The sequence below is a fragment of the Raphanus sativus genome, chromosome 9 (assembly GCF_000801105.2).
Source record: "Raphanus sativus cultivar WK10039 chromosome 9, ASM80110v3, whole genome shotgun sequence".
Taxonomy (NCBI): domain Eukaryota; kingdom Viridiplantae; phylum Streptophyta; class Magnoliopsida; order Brassicales; family Brassicaceae; genus Raphanus; species Raphanus sativus.
In genome coordinates, this window is record NC_079519.1 from 25,395,963 (window position 1) to 25,413,068 (window position 17,106).

Below are 17,106 nucleotides of genomic sequence, written 5' to 3' on the forward strand. Positions count from 1 at the left end.
ATCGGATCACAAAAGTTGCTAGGATATATATATATATAGTTGTGTTTTATAGCTCCCATGATTTCTCGGATGCATGAGCAATATAACGTGCAAAGAAATATCATGAACAGCCAAAAATTTAGATCAGTTAAATAATAATTAACCTACATAAACCCGGTTTATCTAAAATTCGACTCCTTTTTGTTTGAGTAGTTAAATTTATAGTGTGACCAATGAAATACATCATGCGTTAAGAAAAATAAAATATAGTCATGACTAATCATATATTGTAGTGAGCTCTGGCAAGATATTTGTAGTACTTAATTACAAACATATCTTAACAATCAGTTAAAAGCGATTTCTGAGCATTCTTGAGAATAATTAGACAGTTAAACGAAAAATGCAGTGTACTAAGCTATTAACTCGATATAGATTGCGAATATCATGTTGAAAAATGTTGTTATTAATATTATAAATGCATATGCAGTGTACTACACAAGCAACTACATGAATGAGCCTGTATGGTCTAAGTATATAATCTCCCTCTATAGGCCCTTTGATTTCTAATATATCATATGTCCGTACGGTAACGAGCATGCAGTGAGAAACAGAGGATCTTAAATTACGCATCACGATCTCTGTTATCGTCGTAAAGTGCTGTTGAAGACTGAAGAGGCAGGAGGGCTAAAGACTCGGAGATTTTGTAACTCATGTCTACGTGGCCCCTAAAACCCACTTGCAGAGATTTCATTTTCATTAGGGCATCATTAGTTTCGTTTGTACTTTTGCCCTAATTTCATGAAAACATTTATAATAATTTTTTGTTAAAAATTAAATTATTTGATTTCCCGGAAATTAATGGGAAGAAAATAGGGTTTGGAACATGCATGGCCCCCTCTACGGTCCGAGCTTTATATTCAGTCTGTCATATGTTAATCGCTGTTTACACCTTACCTTACACTGTTCATATTTAGTGCATTTATTGAAACTTTAATTAGCTCGACGTACGAATTTAGTCTGTTTGTGTGTATTGATTTTCAGTAATTCATGACTTGCTTATCACGCTTTTTAGATGTATATATACACTACAGAATTTTATATATTTTGCTTCATATATACACTAAAAGTTTTTTACTATCACGCTTTTTAAATGTACATTTACATCCTGAGATACAAAAAACTATATTTAAATTAATATTAATTATATCCTAATTTTAACATAACAATTTTGAAATACAACAAAATAATAAGAAGTATAAGTATTATATGAACTAAAACTACCATAATTCAACATATATACGTGCAATAAATATAGAGTACATTTCCGCGTTCGTATACTTTTCTTTGTGAAATTAAAGCATTAATTACTTTAATACGGTAATGTGTTTTCAGTTTTGTATTGTTCTATAGAATTCATGATCGGTCTTGAATAGCAGCGAGAAGAGCTAAAAAGAAATGTTTCAAAAATATATTAAAAATAAGGAAATAGATTGAGAGAGATAGAGATAGATAAAAGAGAGAGTGGCAGAAGGAATTTCACTGTCGAAGGAAGAGCACGCTCTTCGATAACGTAAGTGCAATATAAGAAATAAATGAAGTGAATTCATGAGAGTTAGTTCAGCATCATCATCATCAACATACAACATCTTCATCATCATCTATCTTCATTCAAACACACACACCGTACTACATATGGATGAATCAATAATGATATGCTTTTACATGCGTATACATGCTTACATATGGTTTAAAAGGGAACATTACATCATATAAACAGAGTATGTCTCTTGTTATAAGCTTCTTGTTTTGGGTAGGGAAGTACCTTTCACCCACAACTGTACCAATAACATTGGTGGTTGAGACTTTATTATCGCTCTCTCAATGTCTCTCTACCACTTTATACGGACTGAATTTTTTCCTAGAATATACAACCCACACGATGGTCCATATACCTTGTGATTATACTGGTACATAATTTGCATAAAGTAGAATTGTGTTTCCTATCAATTTTACCTATTTGTTTTTCGAGCTAATTCTACAAAATTGTTTAACAGAGGAAATCTCCTTCTTGTGAGATTATATTATATATATATAATATATATATTATATATATATATATATATATATATACTAACACTTATTATCTGATCTGAATGTGAAAATCCAGATATCTAGAAGAGGGGATCCGGTCATTATTGTTAATTTTTGTTATATATTAATATTATATTTTTTTTTATTTTAAGAATCTAAATCTGGATATTCGCCGAATATTATAAATTTTAGAAAAAATATCTGACACACGGATATCTAAAAACCCTGAATCCGGATAATGAATTAAAATTATGGATCCACTGGATAAAGATCCAGATACCTTTAAACCTTTAGATATCCAATCCGTCTCAAGCTTAACTAACACTAATGATTTTATACATCTAATACTCATGAATAAGACTAGTATTTAACACTGGCTAAGCAAAAATTTAGTGATCTTTTTGGTTGATAGAAAATTACTAAACATTAGAAAATCAGTTATTTGAAAATCAGATATTTTTAGGAAAGGGCTAATAATTAATACTCTCTCCGATTCGATTTAATTTTCGTTTTAGGAAAAAAATTCGTTTTAAAATAAGTGTTGTTTTAGAGTTTCAATGCAAAATTCATTAAAAAGATTTTTTATTTTATTTTTTTATTTGTTGAAATATGTTTAGATATATAGATAATTGTGTTTTTATCTTGGAAATATATAAAATCATATGTTTTCTTACTATGTGTGCATAAACCTAGAACGATAATTAAAATGAAACGGATAAAGTATTATTATATGCATGTACATTTTTTTCCAGGAAGGAATAGGATGAAACGAGAGTGAAAGCAAAATCAAAGTGTTAGTTTCCTAGAAAGTTAGAGAAGTGTAATCATTGCCCCTACGACTGAGTTAAAGATGAAAAATGCAAGGAGAGCGATTTTTATTTAAACTTCACTTATGATTAATTTGATTGATAGTTTTCTGAATCAAGAAGAATTAATAAAATAGCTCCGGATTCATATTTCTAGGAATCTCAGGACTTCATTATAAATAATACTCTTTTTTATAAAAAGGTATGTATTAAAAAACAAAACCCCATTGACAAAAAAAACAAAACAAAACCCCACAAAGAAAAAAACACTTAAGGAGGCTGAATCCAACTTTAAAATTGAATGAGAAATGAATATATTTTAAAACTAGAATTGAACGTGTTTCAAATTAGAACATAAATTAATGTTAAGTTAGAACAAGAAGAATTATGATATTTTTATTTTCTAACAACAATTTTTTTGAAAAAAAATTGATGGCTTTTAAAAAGAAGAAATTGGAGTACATATACATAGAAAAACAAAAATTAAATGTATACTCATAAAACAAATAAGCAAAGTATACAGTATATTTCTATAATATTACATTTCTTATCCCTAATCAATGTGAACCGTTTGATCTTCTTATTTCATTTCTTTTTTTTGTTCTCTCTTTTTTCTTTTTGTTCTTTCCTTCCCAATTTTATTTGAAAATATCTTTTAAATCAAATACAGTTCAACCAAATAATTTTGTTGATAAATTTTTTTCCAATGTCATAACTTGAATTTTTTTTCAAACAGATTTTAAAAATCGTCAAACAAAAGTAATACTACTATATCTGAATCTTTAAATAGAATAATACACCAAATTTAATAATATTTAAAATAATGTTTTGCTAATATTTTAAAATATTATTATATTTTGAAATAGTATAGCTTTCTCCCCCTTTACTTCCTTCTCCTTCCTCCCTCCTCCTCTTTTTATTTTTCAAATTAATAAAACAATTATGTTTTATTTTTTTAGTATTTTTTAGTATGTTATTACTATAAATTGAGTTTTTATATTATTTATTTAAAATATATAGTATAGTATATTTATCATTTGGATACTATCATTCATATATACATGTGTCTATGGAGAGAACATGGTCAAGTTTACGATGAAAATATCTCTTCAAATGCTTGTTAATATTGTATATGTATATTCTTCATTCTTTACACTCTTATGAATATAAAGTAAATTAATTTTTTAAAATATTTTTTTTTAGATTCTTTTTTTTTAAATTCGGTATCCTTACTGAAAATATAACATTCAAAAGTTTCTGTAACGATTTCAGAATTTTATTTATCCACTGCTTCAATACGAACATATATAACGTTCAGAAGATGTTACAAAAATCAACGTTTATTTTTTCCAACCAAAAATCAATAACATACTATAAAAATCAGGGGTCGTTATTTGGAATGATAAATGGTCAAGATCACTTCAACAGAAGACAGATCAATACTTCGTGATGGGATAATATCAAAAGGTGTTTTGTATGTTGTGTGCATATACACACACAAACACATCCCTTTTATCCAAATCAACAACAGCACATCAAAAGCTGCTCCTTTTGATTTCCTTTTCTTACGGGTAATCATTTTCTCATCCTCTCTTCACTCTCCCCTATAACATATAATACTAATAAAAACTTTAACTAAAAGCAGAATAAAAAGATCCAGAAATTTAAATTAAATGACTTGACCAACTATTCAAGAACTATAAATACAATTAGTTACATAATTTCAAATAAATTAAATTTAAATTTAAATATCAAATTTCTTACTTTAAAATATTAATATTGTTTAATATATCATAAATTTTAAAACGGAAGAAGTATAAAACACAAGTTCATGTTTTCAAATTTGTTGTTTACCATGGTTATGATATTGATTTTGAGAGTTCTTATAAAGGCATTTTCAGTTTATAACACTATTATAGTGTCAAGACTACATTATTTTAGTATGATTTTAACGTTAAAAAATGTATTTCCAATCTAATTTTAAAACACTATTTTAGTATGAATTTTACATTACACTTTTCCAATCCAACACTAAAAATTACACTATTTTAATGTTAGTTTGGAGAGGTTACACTAAAATATTCACACCAAAATAGTGTTTTACATATATGTATATCATTGATTTTTAAGTAAAACTGCAGGATACATAAAATTATAGAAAGTAAACTGGCATGATGATGATGTTTTAAAAGAAAAAATATGGATTTGAGATTAGAGAAGAACACTCCATATCTCATATAACACTTCAATTGATTCGTTACAAAAAAAAAAAAAAAAAAAAAACACTTCAGTTGATATAAAGTGTCATACTCGATAGAGGCCAAAGCTTTTTTCTTCTCTCTTTCTATTGATTTTAAGAAAGAGATCCTTAGATCCATAAACCCACGTGTTATTTCATTATGTTGCTCTCTGTTTTCTTCATTTCAACTCTGCAACTTCTTTTTTTTTTGTTTCAGTGTGCAACTTCTTTTCTTTTTGAAACAGTGTGCAACTTTATCGACCCCTTTTTCCAAAAAAAAAAAAGGAAACTTTATCGACCCCTTCTTATAAGTATCTACTACAGTACATAATAAGGTATTTGTTTACATGAACATAATTTTCCAAAAAAACTAAAGGGAATTGAAATTTCGGTATTGTAGTATCTATGATATGTGTTTTTTTGCATATATTATAAAGTTTTAATCCAAGAAAAACATCTCCAACAATGAATTTTGTTCCAACAAAAAAAAATTAAATATATTTTTAGTTTTTACATATTACATTTTTAATTATCCGTCTTCATAGTAATTAACTGCACACTAAAATTTTATTAATAAATAATAAATACACAATAAAAATAAATATGCAAAACATAATATTTATAATTCATATATAGTTATTTCACCAATTTTTGTTTTAAAAAATCTTCTTAAAAGTGCATAAATTAAAGAAAAGAGTTATGAAATAATTAAACTACATACATAATATTTTTATTTCTTTTTCAAAAAAAATATTTTTATTTCTAAAAATAATTTAAATTTTAACATATTTGTATGTGTTTTTATGTATCAATAATAACATATTTGTAAAATATATTTGAATATTTGGTCGAAATATATATATTTATAAAAACTGAAGTTATAAAGAAATTAATATAAGTATAACCCATGTTCAAAAACGCGGTCGAGTTGGCCGATTTCTCGCCGGTTAAACGTGATTCGGTGGTGTTCCGCCACGAGTTTGACCTATTCAGGCAAAAACTCGGATTTGAAAGAAAAAATGTATATTATGGTATTTTCAGGCTCTAAATCGGTAGTTTAAATATAGATCTATCATATTTCATTGACAACAATTAAGAATCAAAGAAAATTGTAGATGAAAAAGATGGTATGTATTGAAAACAGAAAAAGACTGTATATTAGGGTTGGGAAGAAGAAAAGGTCGACAAGAAGAAGATGAAGTGTAAATTACGATTTTGCCCTTTATTAATGAAAATGTTCAAAAAAAAACTTATTATGGAGATTCGAACCTGTGACTTTGATGTTAACGTCACATATAATCTAGCCACTAGACTACTGAAACGTTTTAATGATGATAACTCGAACAAATGGTATGTATATTATAAACAAAAACATTAAATTATTTTTTTTTTGAAAAAAAACTACTCCCCGATTACTCTCCAATTTTTTCCCGAGTTTCTCTTAACTCGCTAGGCCCGGCATGAGCGCACGCGTTGCGCTTAGCGCATTTTCGAACATGGAGTATAACAAAGTGGATGGCATGCTTGCATGTGCGGGCATTAATAGAGTTCTTAGTTTTGATATTTACATTTCTACGATTCCTAAGAATCAGCTGCTTTTCTTATGTTAACATATCATATATGTAAATCTGATGTATCATTCTGCATATTAATATGTAATATTAAGACATTTATATATAATTTTGTGGGAAAATATAGTCAAAATATTATCGAATTATAATTACATTAACAACATTAAATTATTCGTATGATATCAGACAAAATAAAAAAGACATTCAAAATAATATCGACTTAGTTTTAGTTTTCACCACCACCATCAAAACATGTTTGAGCATTAATATGAATAATTGACTGTTTGATGGTTGCATTTCTATGATTCTTCGTTATTAACTATATGCTCGCACATCCAACATATCCTCAAACCCTCAAATTTTGGTATATTTTTCTTTTCAACCGATCCTCAAATCTATAAATTTTGAGAGTTTCATTTATTTTTGTATCACTTTGAATAGTGTCTCATATTGATGCATTTTTATAAAGATTTGTTGATAATAATAATTGGTGAAAACAAAAAATTATAAATATTATGTTTTACTTTTTTTATTAAACTGTGTTGCATAAATTATAATTAATCATTATGAAGATTTGGCATTAAGATGTAATATGTACAAAACTAAAGATCATCATTCAGAGGACCTCCACCCCAAAATGATATATAATCATTCATGCATGTATGTAGTATTTTCAAGTGTAATCATTCATGCATGTATGTAGTATTTTCAAGTTACATATAAATTGTTGGAAATACAACCTTGCAGCTTATCTTTCTTTTCATTTAAATGATATGTTTAGGGAATCACTATATCTCAAGGTTATCTACCAAATCAGGAAATATCTACTAATTTCGTAATTCAGTGTGATGAAGATAAGATGTATATACCAATACCATTTTGAAATAGTAAATATTTTTTGTCTACATAGGAATTATGTAGCTATTTTTTGGTTATTGGTCGGTATTTGTTCGTGGGTGTTGAAATTGATTATAAGGAAGTTGTGATCAATATTTTTTTTCATTATACTGAAGTTAAATGTGTACTAAAATATGTAGAAGTATAAGTTTTCATGCATCATCAGCTGCTCAGATATTCTGAAGTAATAGTGATTGATCCTAACCATACCTCTTACTTCAAGATCTTCTCCATTACGCTTTGATTTAAAAGACAGGATAATTACAGCCACTAAATGCTACTCTCTCCATTTTATATTAAGTGTTGTTGTAGAGAAATTTTTTAATTGCAAAATAAGTATTATTTTAGCATTTCTGTATTGAAGAATTTATTACCTTTGTTCTTTTGTGTATTTTTCTATTGCTTGAAATGTGAATATGTGTATAAGTAATGATGTTTTTATATAGAAAATATACAAAATTAAATGATTTATTCTGTATTCACAGATCTAAACAACATTTAATATGAAATAAAGGAAGTATATCTTATAAACAAACAAAACTATTTCATGTACAAATTTAATCAGTTAAATGGAAAAAAGCCTAGAACCTTTTATTGGTTACACCATCATTCATTGAGAATAATCCAACAGTGTAGACCTAAAAGTGTCAATTTCATAGTAAAGAAAATAATATTTTCTCTGTTTTATAATAAGTTTCATTCTAACTTTTTTTTTGTTATACAAAAAGTGTCACTTTACAATTTTAATACAAATAATACTTATCTAAACTATTAAAACTGAAGTACAAAAATAAAATACCCCAGATTTTTCCTCAATATTTACCAAAGAATGCCACCGCCTTAAACTCTTCTATTACTTTTAATGATTTAACCGAGACTAAACAATGACAATAATAAACCAGGGACTAAGCGATACCAATAATAAACCAGCTGTATTAAATGACAGCAACTAAACCTTCAAATCTGCCGTTTCTTTTATCAACAAACCATATAATTACCAAACCTGTAGAAAACCTTAACAAAACAGAACCAACTGAAAGCAATCTGAATTTTCAACCTTTTCATTGCATAACCACAGTACAATATCTAATGGAATTCACGACCAAACTTTTTCCTCTTGCTCTACAAATAATAAGATTCAATATCTTATATTCATATGTACCTTTACCATTACTAAGTCATAGATTCCATGTGATATTCCTTGGTTAATATTGGTTTGCATAATCTAAAACTGTCTATTAGGTGTTTTAAAATTAAATTATACATTTAATATAGATTTTATCATAGTTTATATTATTATTTAAATAAAATAAATCATTACTAAACAATACGATCTTATCACTATATATTTTTCGGGATTCAAAATCATGATTAATCATTTATTAATCTCCTTAACAAAATTATCTTCCTATATTCTCGCTATAAACTTAACCATTTTTGCATCAATTAACTACCGCAAAATACATTCTAATCTTGCAAATCAAGTATAATATCTAACTATTAAAACCTACATTCCTAAAAAGTCGTAAATATTTAATTAAAGAATCTTATCTATATTATTAAAACTGAAGTACAAATTAAGTTTGTTTGGAAACATATATAACAATTTTGAAAAGATGTTTATTTGGAAACTTGGATAACAGTTTTAAAAAGAAATATGTTTGTTTGGAAACATGAATAGCAGTATAAAAAAATATAATGTTGTTTGGAAACATATATATCATAATTATAAGAAAATAATGAATTTATGTTATTAAGAAAAATTGAAAATGTATTATATTATAAGAAACACTCTATTTGGGCCAATTTTAAAATATACAAATACCATTGTCTAAAAATATCATTGTCTAAAATAATCATAAAAAAAATTAAATAATAATTTAAAGTTGATTTATATCAAAAACTGATTCAAAATAAACATATTTTCAAAATTTTATTTTTACTAAAATATTTTCCAATAACCATTATTAAAATGTTTTTCAATATATATAAGAAAAATATAATACAAAGTCAAATTTCATATACCAACTTAAATTATGATTTTTATATTTCACATTGAATTTTAAAAATATAATATATGTAATTATTTATATGATGGTACGTATAAAATACTATTAATTATATGTTTGTTCTATTTTTAAAGGAAAAAAAGAGATTGTGAATTAGGGGTGGACTTTTGGGTACCCATTCTTATTTGGTTCGGGTCTATTTGGGTTTCGGATTTCCGGGGTCAAAGATATGGATATTTTAAATTTTGGTTCGTATTCGATTCAGATCTTTAAATTTCTTAAATATATAACAAAATAATATATTGCATATAAATTTGAATAACATATATCAGAATACCTAAACTTAACATATAAATTGGTTTGATTTAAATATTTGGATAGAGAATCAATAATTATTTTAAGTATTTTTGGTGTTTTTAGTATACTTTAACTATTTTAAATATTTACATTTGACTATTTACATATATTTTAAATTATTTAAACCAACTTAAAAGTACCATATATATTCTAGATGTTTTAATATACATTAAATCTAAAAAATAATATATATACAATTATATAAATCTTTTTCAAATACATTCGGGTATCAAAAATACTTCGGTTCGGATCGGATTCAGTTTTAGTTATCTAAATATCAAAATTTTGAATAATTTGGATATTTAATTAATTTCGGTTCGGGTTGGTACTTCTTTTTGGATCGGGATCGGTTCGATTTTTTGGATTCGAGTTTTTTGCCCAATTCTAATATTGACATGAAAAATAAATAGCAATATATTTTATAAAGAAAATATACCCGCACGGGCGTGCGGGTCAAAATCTAGTTTTCAATTTAAAATTAATTGCAAACTGCATTGATTTTATAAATAATTTTATTTATCTCAAATATTATTGGTCAGAAAGGTGTAACTAATAATAACTTATATATATATTTCTCTCATTTTCTTAATCCGTGTGAAAAATGTCAAAATAGTACTTATTTAGAAACTGAGGAATATATATCTTTTGTTGATCTAAAGTATACATTTAAGCCATGTATAGAATGCGACTAAAAGTTTAATTTATATTCGAAACAAAACAGATCCTACCATCTTGAGACATACATGCAAGAGGAAGGGTAGAGAAACTAAATTAAAACACAAACCAATTAACAGTCGTATATAATATAATAATCGGATTAATATCCTGAGTGAAATAATAATGTTTTGACAATCATAAAATGACTATTTAAAGTTTTAAGTTAATTATGTAAGGATTAGCAAGACATATATGTCTCACCAATGTTTTCCCAATTAATATGTGGGACTTTGACATTTTAAAATCTCTCCTCTGCACGGAGAATTTTGGTTTGGAATTTATTTGTCAGCCTTGAAGTAGAAATATGCTCCTTCAAAGTCTTCTAATAACTTTGTCTGTGAAGAAATAGAGTAGAATTCAAGTTTTGCTGAATGCTTGAATCATTTGCTTTCTTTTGATCTTTCACCATCAAAAGGATAGCCTTGTAAGTTGTAACGATCATGAGATGTCTTTTGCCCCTTCTTAAAACCTTAATTTGGACTTGATCCATATTTCTCTTCAATTGGATGCTTCCTCGTCAAATCGATCGAGCACACCATCTAAAAACCTGGTCAATATATATAAATAGATCTACAATATTAAAAGTCTCAAAAATATAAGATACTAGGTGATAACCACGCAATGCGCGGAATGATGGATTAAAAGAGAATATTGCTTTGCCCATATTAGATAATCGAAAATATGGAATGAAAGTGTGCATGATTATATAATGTTTATTTTTATAGTGTAATTGGTTAAGTGTAATCAACATATATTATATTTAAATATTTTTTAAAAAAATAAGCAAATACTTAAAATAAATTTATTATTATATACCTGACATCGAAATTTAATATTATCTCAGAGGAACTATACTTCAATACATGTCATGAATCTTATTTCCCTGTAAATAAAGAAATAAAAAAAACAAAATTTTAAACAACTGTTAATATTGACTCACATAATAACACAAAACATTAGATGATATGCCAAAAAAATCATAAACTTTCATTAAAATCAATAAGAACCATTTCAATGGTTAGACCACCAGCAGCCGTGTACTTGCTTCCACAATCGAATGATGCTCACCCTCACTCTCCACATCATTTTAAAGAGTTTCAAATTAGCAACGAAGTTGAAGCCTGCCATATAGTATTGCTTAAAAGAATGGTTTTTGATAGTTTAAGAATGAATAAAACAGTGATTAGGAAATGAGTCGAAGGGCAAGATATATATATACGTATGATCGTAGTTGACGGTAATCTTTAGAGTTAATGTGGCAAAATCAAATCACCCTGATTATAGGAAATTTTTAATAATTACATATTATACTTGCGCTCCAATTTAGAATTATAACTTGCCTTAACACCAAAATATATTTAATAAAAACATCTCAAATAAGGTAAAGAAAACTGATGACATAATTTCGACGCCAATTGACTTTTATAACTGTGTGCCAAATTTACAAAATTGTTTTAAAAAATCAAACTATCCTTTTATACAAACATAATTGCCGTATCAGTGTAGGCGTTCGATTTTGTCATATCAATTAACTTTCTATTTTTAAAATCGTAATTATATCGATATTTATTAACGGTAGACTGTAATTTAAAAAAATTGGAATTTAAATTTGATTAATATACAATCAATTTGACGTATCTGTGGTTAGATCAATTTTAGAAACTGGTTCAAAATTTCATTTATAACCAACCACTAATTATCTAAGGACACGATTTGAAGTAGATACCCGATTAATTTAGCGAAAAATACATATTTTACGTTTGATGAATATGTCATAAATATATTCTCTAATACTATCTAAATTAAATTAAATTAAATTAAATTAATTTATCATCACATTATAAACACATGTGAAAAAATGGTTTTTTGATAGTTTAAGAAGGAATAAGACAGTGATTAGGAAATGAGTCGAAGGGCAAGATATATATACGTATGATTATAGTTGACGGTAATCTTTAGAGTTAATGTGGCAAAATCAAATCACCCTGATTATAGGAAATTTTCAATAATTACATATTATACTTGGCTCCAATTTAGAATTATAACTTGCCTTAACACCAAAATATATTTAATAAAAACATCTCAAATAAGGTAAAGAAAACTGATGACATAATTTCGACGCCAATTAACTTTCATAATTGTGTGCCAAATTTACAAAATTGTTTAAAAAATCAAACTATCCTTTTATACAAACGTAATTGCCGTATCAGTGTAAGTGCTCGATTTTGTCATATCAATTAACTTTCTATTTTTAAAATCGTAATTATATCGATATTTATTAATGGTGGACTGTAATTTGAAAATTTTGGAATTTAAATTTGATTAATATACAATCAATTTGATGTGGCTGTGGTTAGATCAATTTTAGAAACTGGTTCACAATTTCATTTATAACCAACCACTAATTATCTAAGGACTCTATTTGACGTAGATACCCGATTAATTTAGCGAAAATACATATTTTATGTTTGATGAATATGTCATAAATATATTCTCTAATACTATCTAAATTAAATTAAATTAAATTAATTTATCATAACATTATAAACAAATGTGAAAAAAAAATTATCATAACATTATAAACACATGTGAAAATGTCTGGTTGCATTAGTCTATTTTTATAATAAAAATAGTTATATAATTATAACTATACAAAAACATTGAATATATTGCATCAATAATTATCACATGTGAAAATGTCCGGTTGCACGAAATTTTTATAATAAAATAGTTATATAACTATAACTATATAAAAACATACGATGCATACGTTCATCCAAATTTATAAAAGATGTTTATCTGAATCCATATAACAGAAATCTTTTCCGATACTATAAGGAAGTAGTACGTGCATTTCATACGTGATCAAATATATATAATTATATAAGACTATATGAAACTATATGGATGCTCGTGGGACACATGAACTGCAAAGTTTACTATATAATATTTTTGATACCATAAGGAAGTAGTACTTGCATTCCAATGATCAACTATTTTCGTGCGGAAATTTACTATATAAGTTACTTGAAATTCAAACTTTTACTATCTTCATCTGGTATAAAATAAGCATACGTGTTTAAATATAATTGTTATAAGGTGTGTATAAATTGAATGTTTAATGGACATTTAAATATAGAATGTACATAGGATTTAGCACTAAATGAAACCTATAATGATTTGAAAACATGGAGAGATCATAGGCCATTAATTCGTCCATTAATTCAGAGGAATAATACAATTCTTACAATTTAGTATGAGTAATTAGTAGGTCAATAACACAAGTAAGTTGGAATATATCAATGGCACAATATGTCATATTTCTAGTAAATTAAGGGTTATCTCAAGATAGGGGTGAGAGTGAATAGGAGAATGCCACATAGGAAATGGCATTGTGTAAATAACATATCAAGTTAAGGTTGTTTTCTTTTAGTGCTCCTAAAATAATATATAGGAGATGAGAATGGAGAGTAAACATTTACATCTATACATTGAAGAAAGAAAGTCAAAAGTACAAAGTTACGGTTTTTTTATAGATATTTTATCTCAGTATAGATGGTTTTAGTATTTATATCTCAAAACATAAGATCAAACTAGATTTTGACCCGCACCCCCGTGCGGGTGTATATTTATAAAATATATTGTTTTATGTCAATATTATAGTTGGATAAAAAATCTGAATCCAAAAAACTGAACCGATCCAGACTAAAAAAAAGTACCAAACCTAAACCGAAATTGATTAAATATCAAATTTTGGTATTTAGAGAAGTGAAACCGAATTTGATCCGAACCACAGTATTTCGGATACCCGAGTGTATTCGAAATAAATTTATATACTTATATATATATATATATATATTTAAGATTTATTGTATATAAAACATCCATAATATATATGGTACTTTTAAGTTGGTTTAAATAATTGGAATATATAAAAATAGTCAAAAGTAAATATTTAAAATATTTAAATATACTCAAAACACCAAAAATACTTAAAAATAGTTATTGATTCTTTATCCAAATATTTAAATTAAACCAATTTATATGTTAAGTTCAGATATTTTGTCATATATTCAAATTTATATGTAATATATTATTTGTTTATATATTTTGAGAAATTTAAGGTATATAATGAATTTTAAAAATAATTTAAATGAGTTATCTGAAACCGAACAAACCCGTAAAGATCCAAATCGAGTCTAAACCCGAATAATATGTTAATACCATTTTTTTTTTTAATAAATAGTAATTTTCTTATGATAAATAGTTATGTTAAAAATAAATTTATATTATAATTTTTTTTGATGAAAAAGTTATATTATAATTTGTTTTATAATACTATGAAATGTCAATCTATTATTAAATCATATTAAAGATAAGCTAAATATTTATAATAAGAGCTAAAGTAATTTTAACAAACTTTAATTATTTTCATTTATGTAATAATTAATTTTATTATTGATATTTATTTTATTTTAAAAGGTGAATACCATATAAAATATTTTGATCAGTTAAACATTTATTCCATTATTCCGCAAGTTTCAAATTTTCCTCGGTTTAATTATTTTTTTCCGTAGTTTAACTATTTTTTCTGCGATTCTGGGATTAACTAATGGTTATCAATTGGATGCTATGTTTCCAAAAAATATTATATTGTTATTCATGTCTCTAAACAAACATTTTTTAACTGTTATTCATGTTTCCAAAAAAATATTTTTTTTAAAAGCCTTATATCAAAGTTTCCAAACAAACATCTTTTTAAATGGTTATCTATGTTTTCAAACAAACCTAATTTGTGATTGTGGTAGTTGATTGATATCGAAATAATTATGGTGATTGCTTAGATATAGAAAAAGATTTTGGAAGATAATTTCGTTTAGGAAAATAATAAATGATAATTTTATAATTTGAATTCAATTAATTGGATCGTGATAATATCGGTTGTTTAAGATGGTTGTGATTTTGAATAACATAATTTATAATAAAATGGTTTTGATTCAGGAGACCAAGAGTAACCGATGGAATTATATGGTTAAGTAAAGTTATTTATTGGTACATAGGTATGTATCTTTTGACTCATTTGATTCAGAAGTCAAAGATGAACGAAGGCAGTATCAAAATTTCATTATGTTTTATCACTGTTATAAAACCATATGTAGAAAAAAACATATTGTATTTTTATGATTTAAAATGTTCTGGTTTAGTAATGGTATTATAGTTTAGGGAGAATTGGAAAAAAGAGACATATTATTTTTTTGTTTGTCACTTTAAGACTTTTCATACTTTTGGCAATTTTAGACTTATTTTACCCTTGGCTGATGAGAAAAATAGTAAACTTAAATAAAAAAATATACAAAAATATGAAAACTATAGGAAACATAAGTATGACAATTTATATATTTTAAGTTTGTAAAAAAAAATTGGAATCATATTTTATTTTACTTTCTAACCCAGGTTAGAATACACATTCTGGTGATCTATTTTACGTAGAAATCAAAATATAAGTTTTATACATCGATATATCCTTGGTATAAAACGTTATGTAGATTTTCTTGTCATATATATCTTAGGTACATTTTGTGACGTTTCAATCTAGCAAGATCTCTTCACTATACCTGAGGTTATATAACGATAAATAACCCCAACTCTACGATATACCTTACATACTTTTTGTGAAATTAAGGTCATGTACCTTTTAACTTATGTGACGTCTTAGATAGAATAGGTCTCCCACGTACTGTACATTGTTAAGGCATAGGTATGATACGTTTTCTAGGCAAATCCGAAAAATATGGAAACTTCCATATTCGGTTATAGATGTTTCCTAAATCTATCCTCAAATATCTTGGAGAATTTTTTTCTCCACGATCTCTTCATCGATGATCCCATCTTCTATTCTTCTTCCTCCCTATTCCATTCTCTTCTCTCTTCTCTCCATCATTACAACATGGTTCTAATCTATGTTAAATCTGGTGAATAGATGTGTAGTTCCAGCGACCAGTGGAGTTTCATGGTAGACAAAGCAAGGCGTGGTCGAATGATACCATTAGAGACTACTACTTTGTTGGAGCACCTCAAGATCATGGTGTGTGAGGATTATGGCGTGGAACCTGATTCCGTTAATGCAGAGTTCAGCTATGAGATGGTGGATCAAAGAGGGAATCCTCCCATAATAATCAGCAATGATCGACAAGTATCTAACTTTGTGGCCTATGCGAAGAAGGGTTCGTCTACAACCTTGTGTGTCACGTTCGCTAGTAGTGGTGTAAATCAAAAGGAACGCGTCAATATCGATTTGAATAAGGAGCCGTGTGATTCAAGTAATGTTGATGACGAGGAAGATCCTGACAGAAATCGAGCAGAGTTTGTCAAAACTTCAAAGGAGTCTTGCGTTAGAAGGAAGGATCATGTCGCTGCGGATGCTTGCGGTGATGCCGGTT

The 17,106-nt window shown here is 26.6% G+C and overlaps 1 protein-coding gene across 1 annotated transcript; it reads right to left on the reverse strand.

Moving 5' to 3' along the window:
• Positions 1–316: 316 nt before the first annotated feature.
• Positions 317–786, reverse strand: LOC108825117 (uncharacterized; the record flags this gene model as incomplete). Its single annotated transcript, XM_056994925.1, is given in 4 exon segments — positions 317–394; positions 487–645; positions 647–756; positions 759–786. Coding segments are annotated over 4 exon segments (375 nt in total), but the record flags the coding sequence as incomplete, so codon positions are not given.
• Between the last annotated feature and the right edge of the window lie 16,320 nt (positions 787–17,106).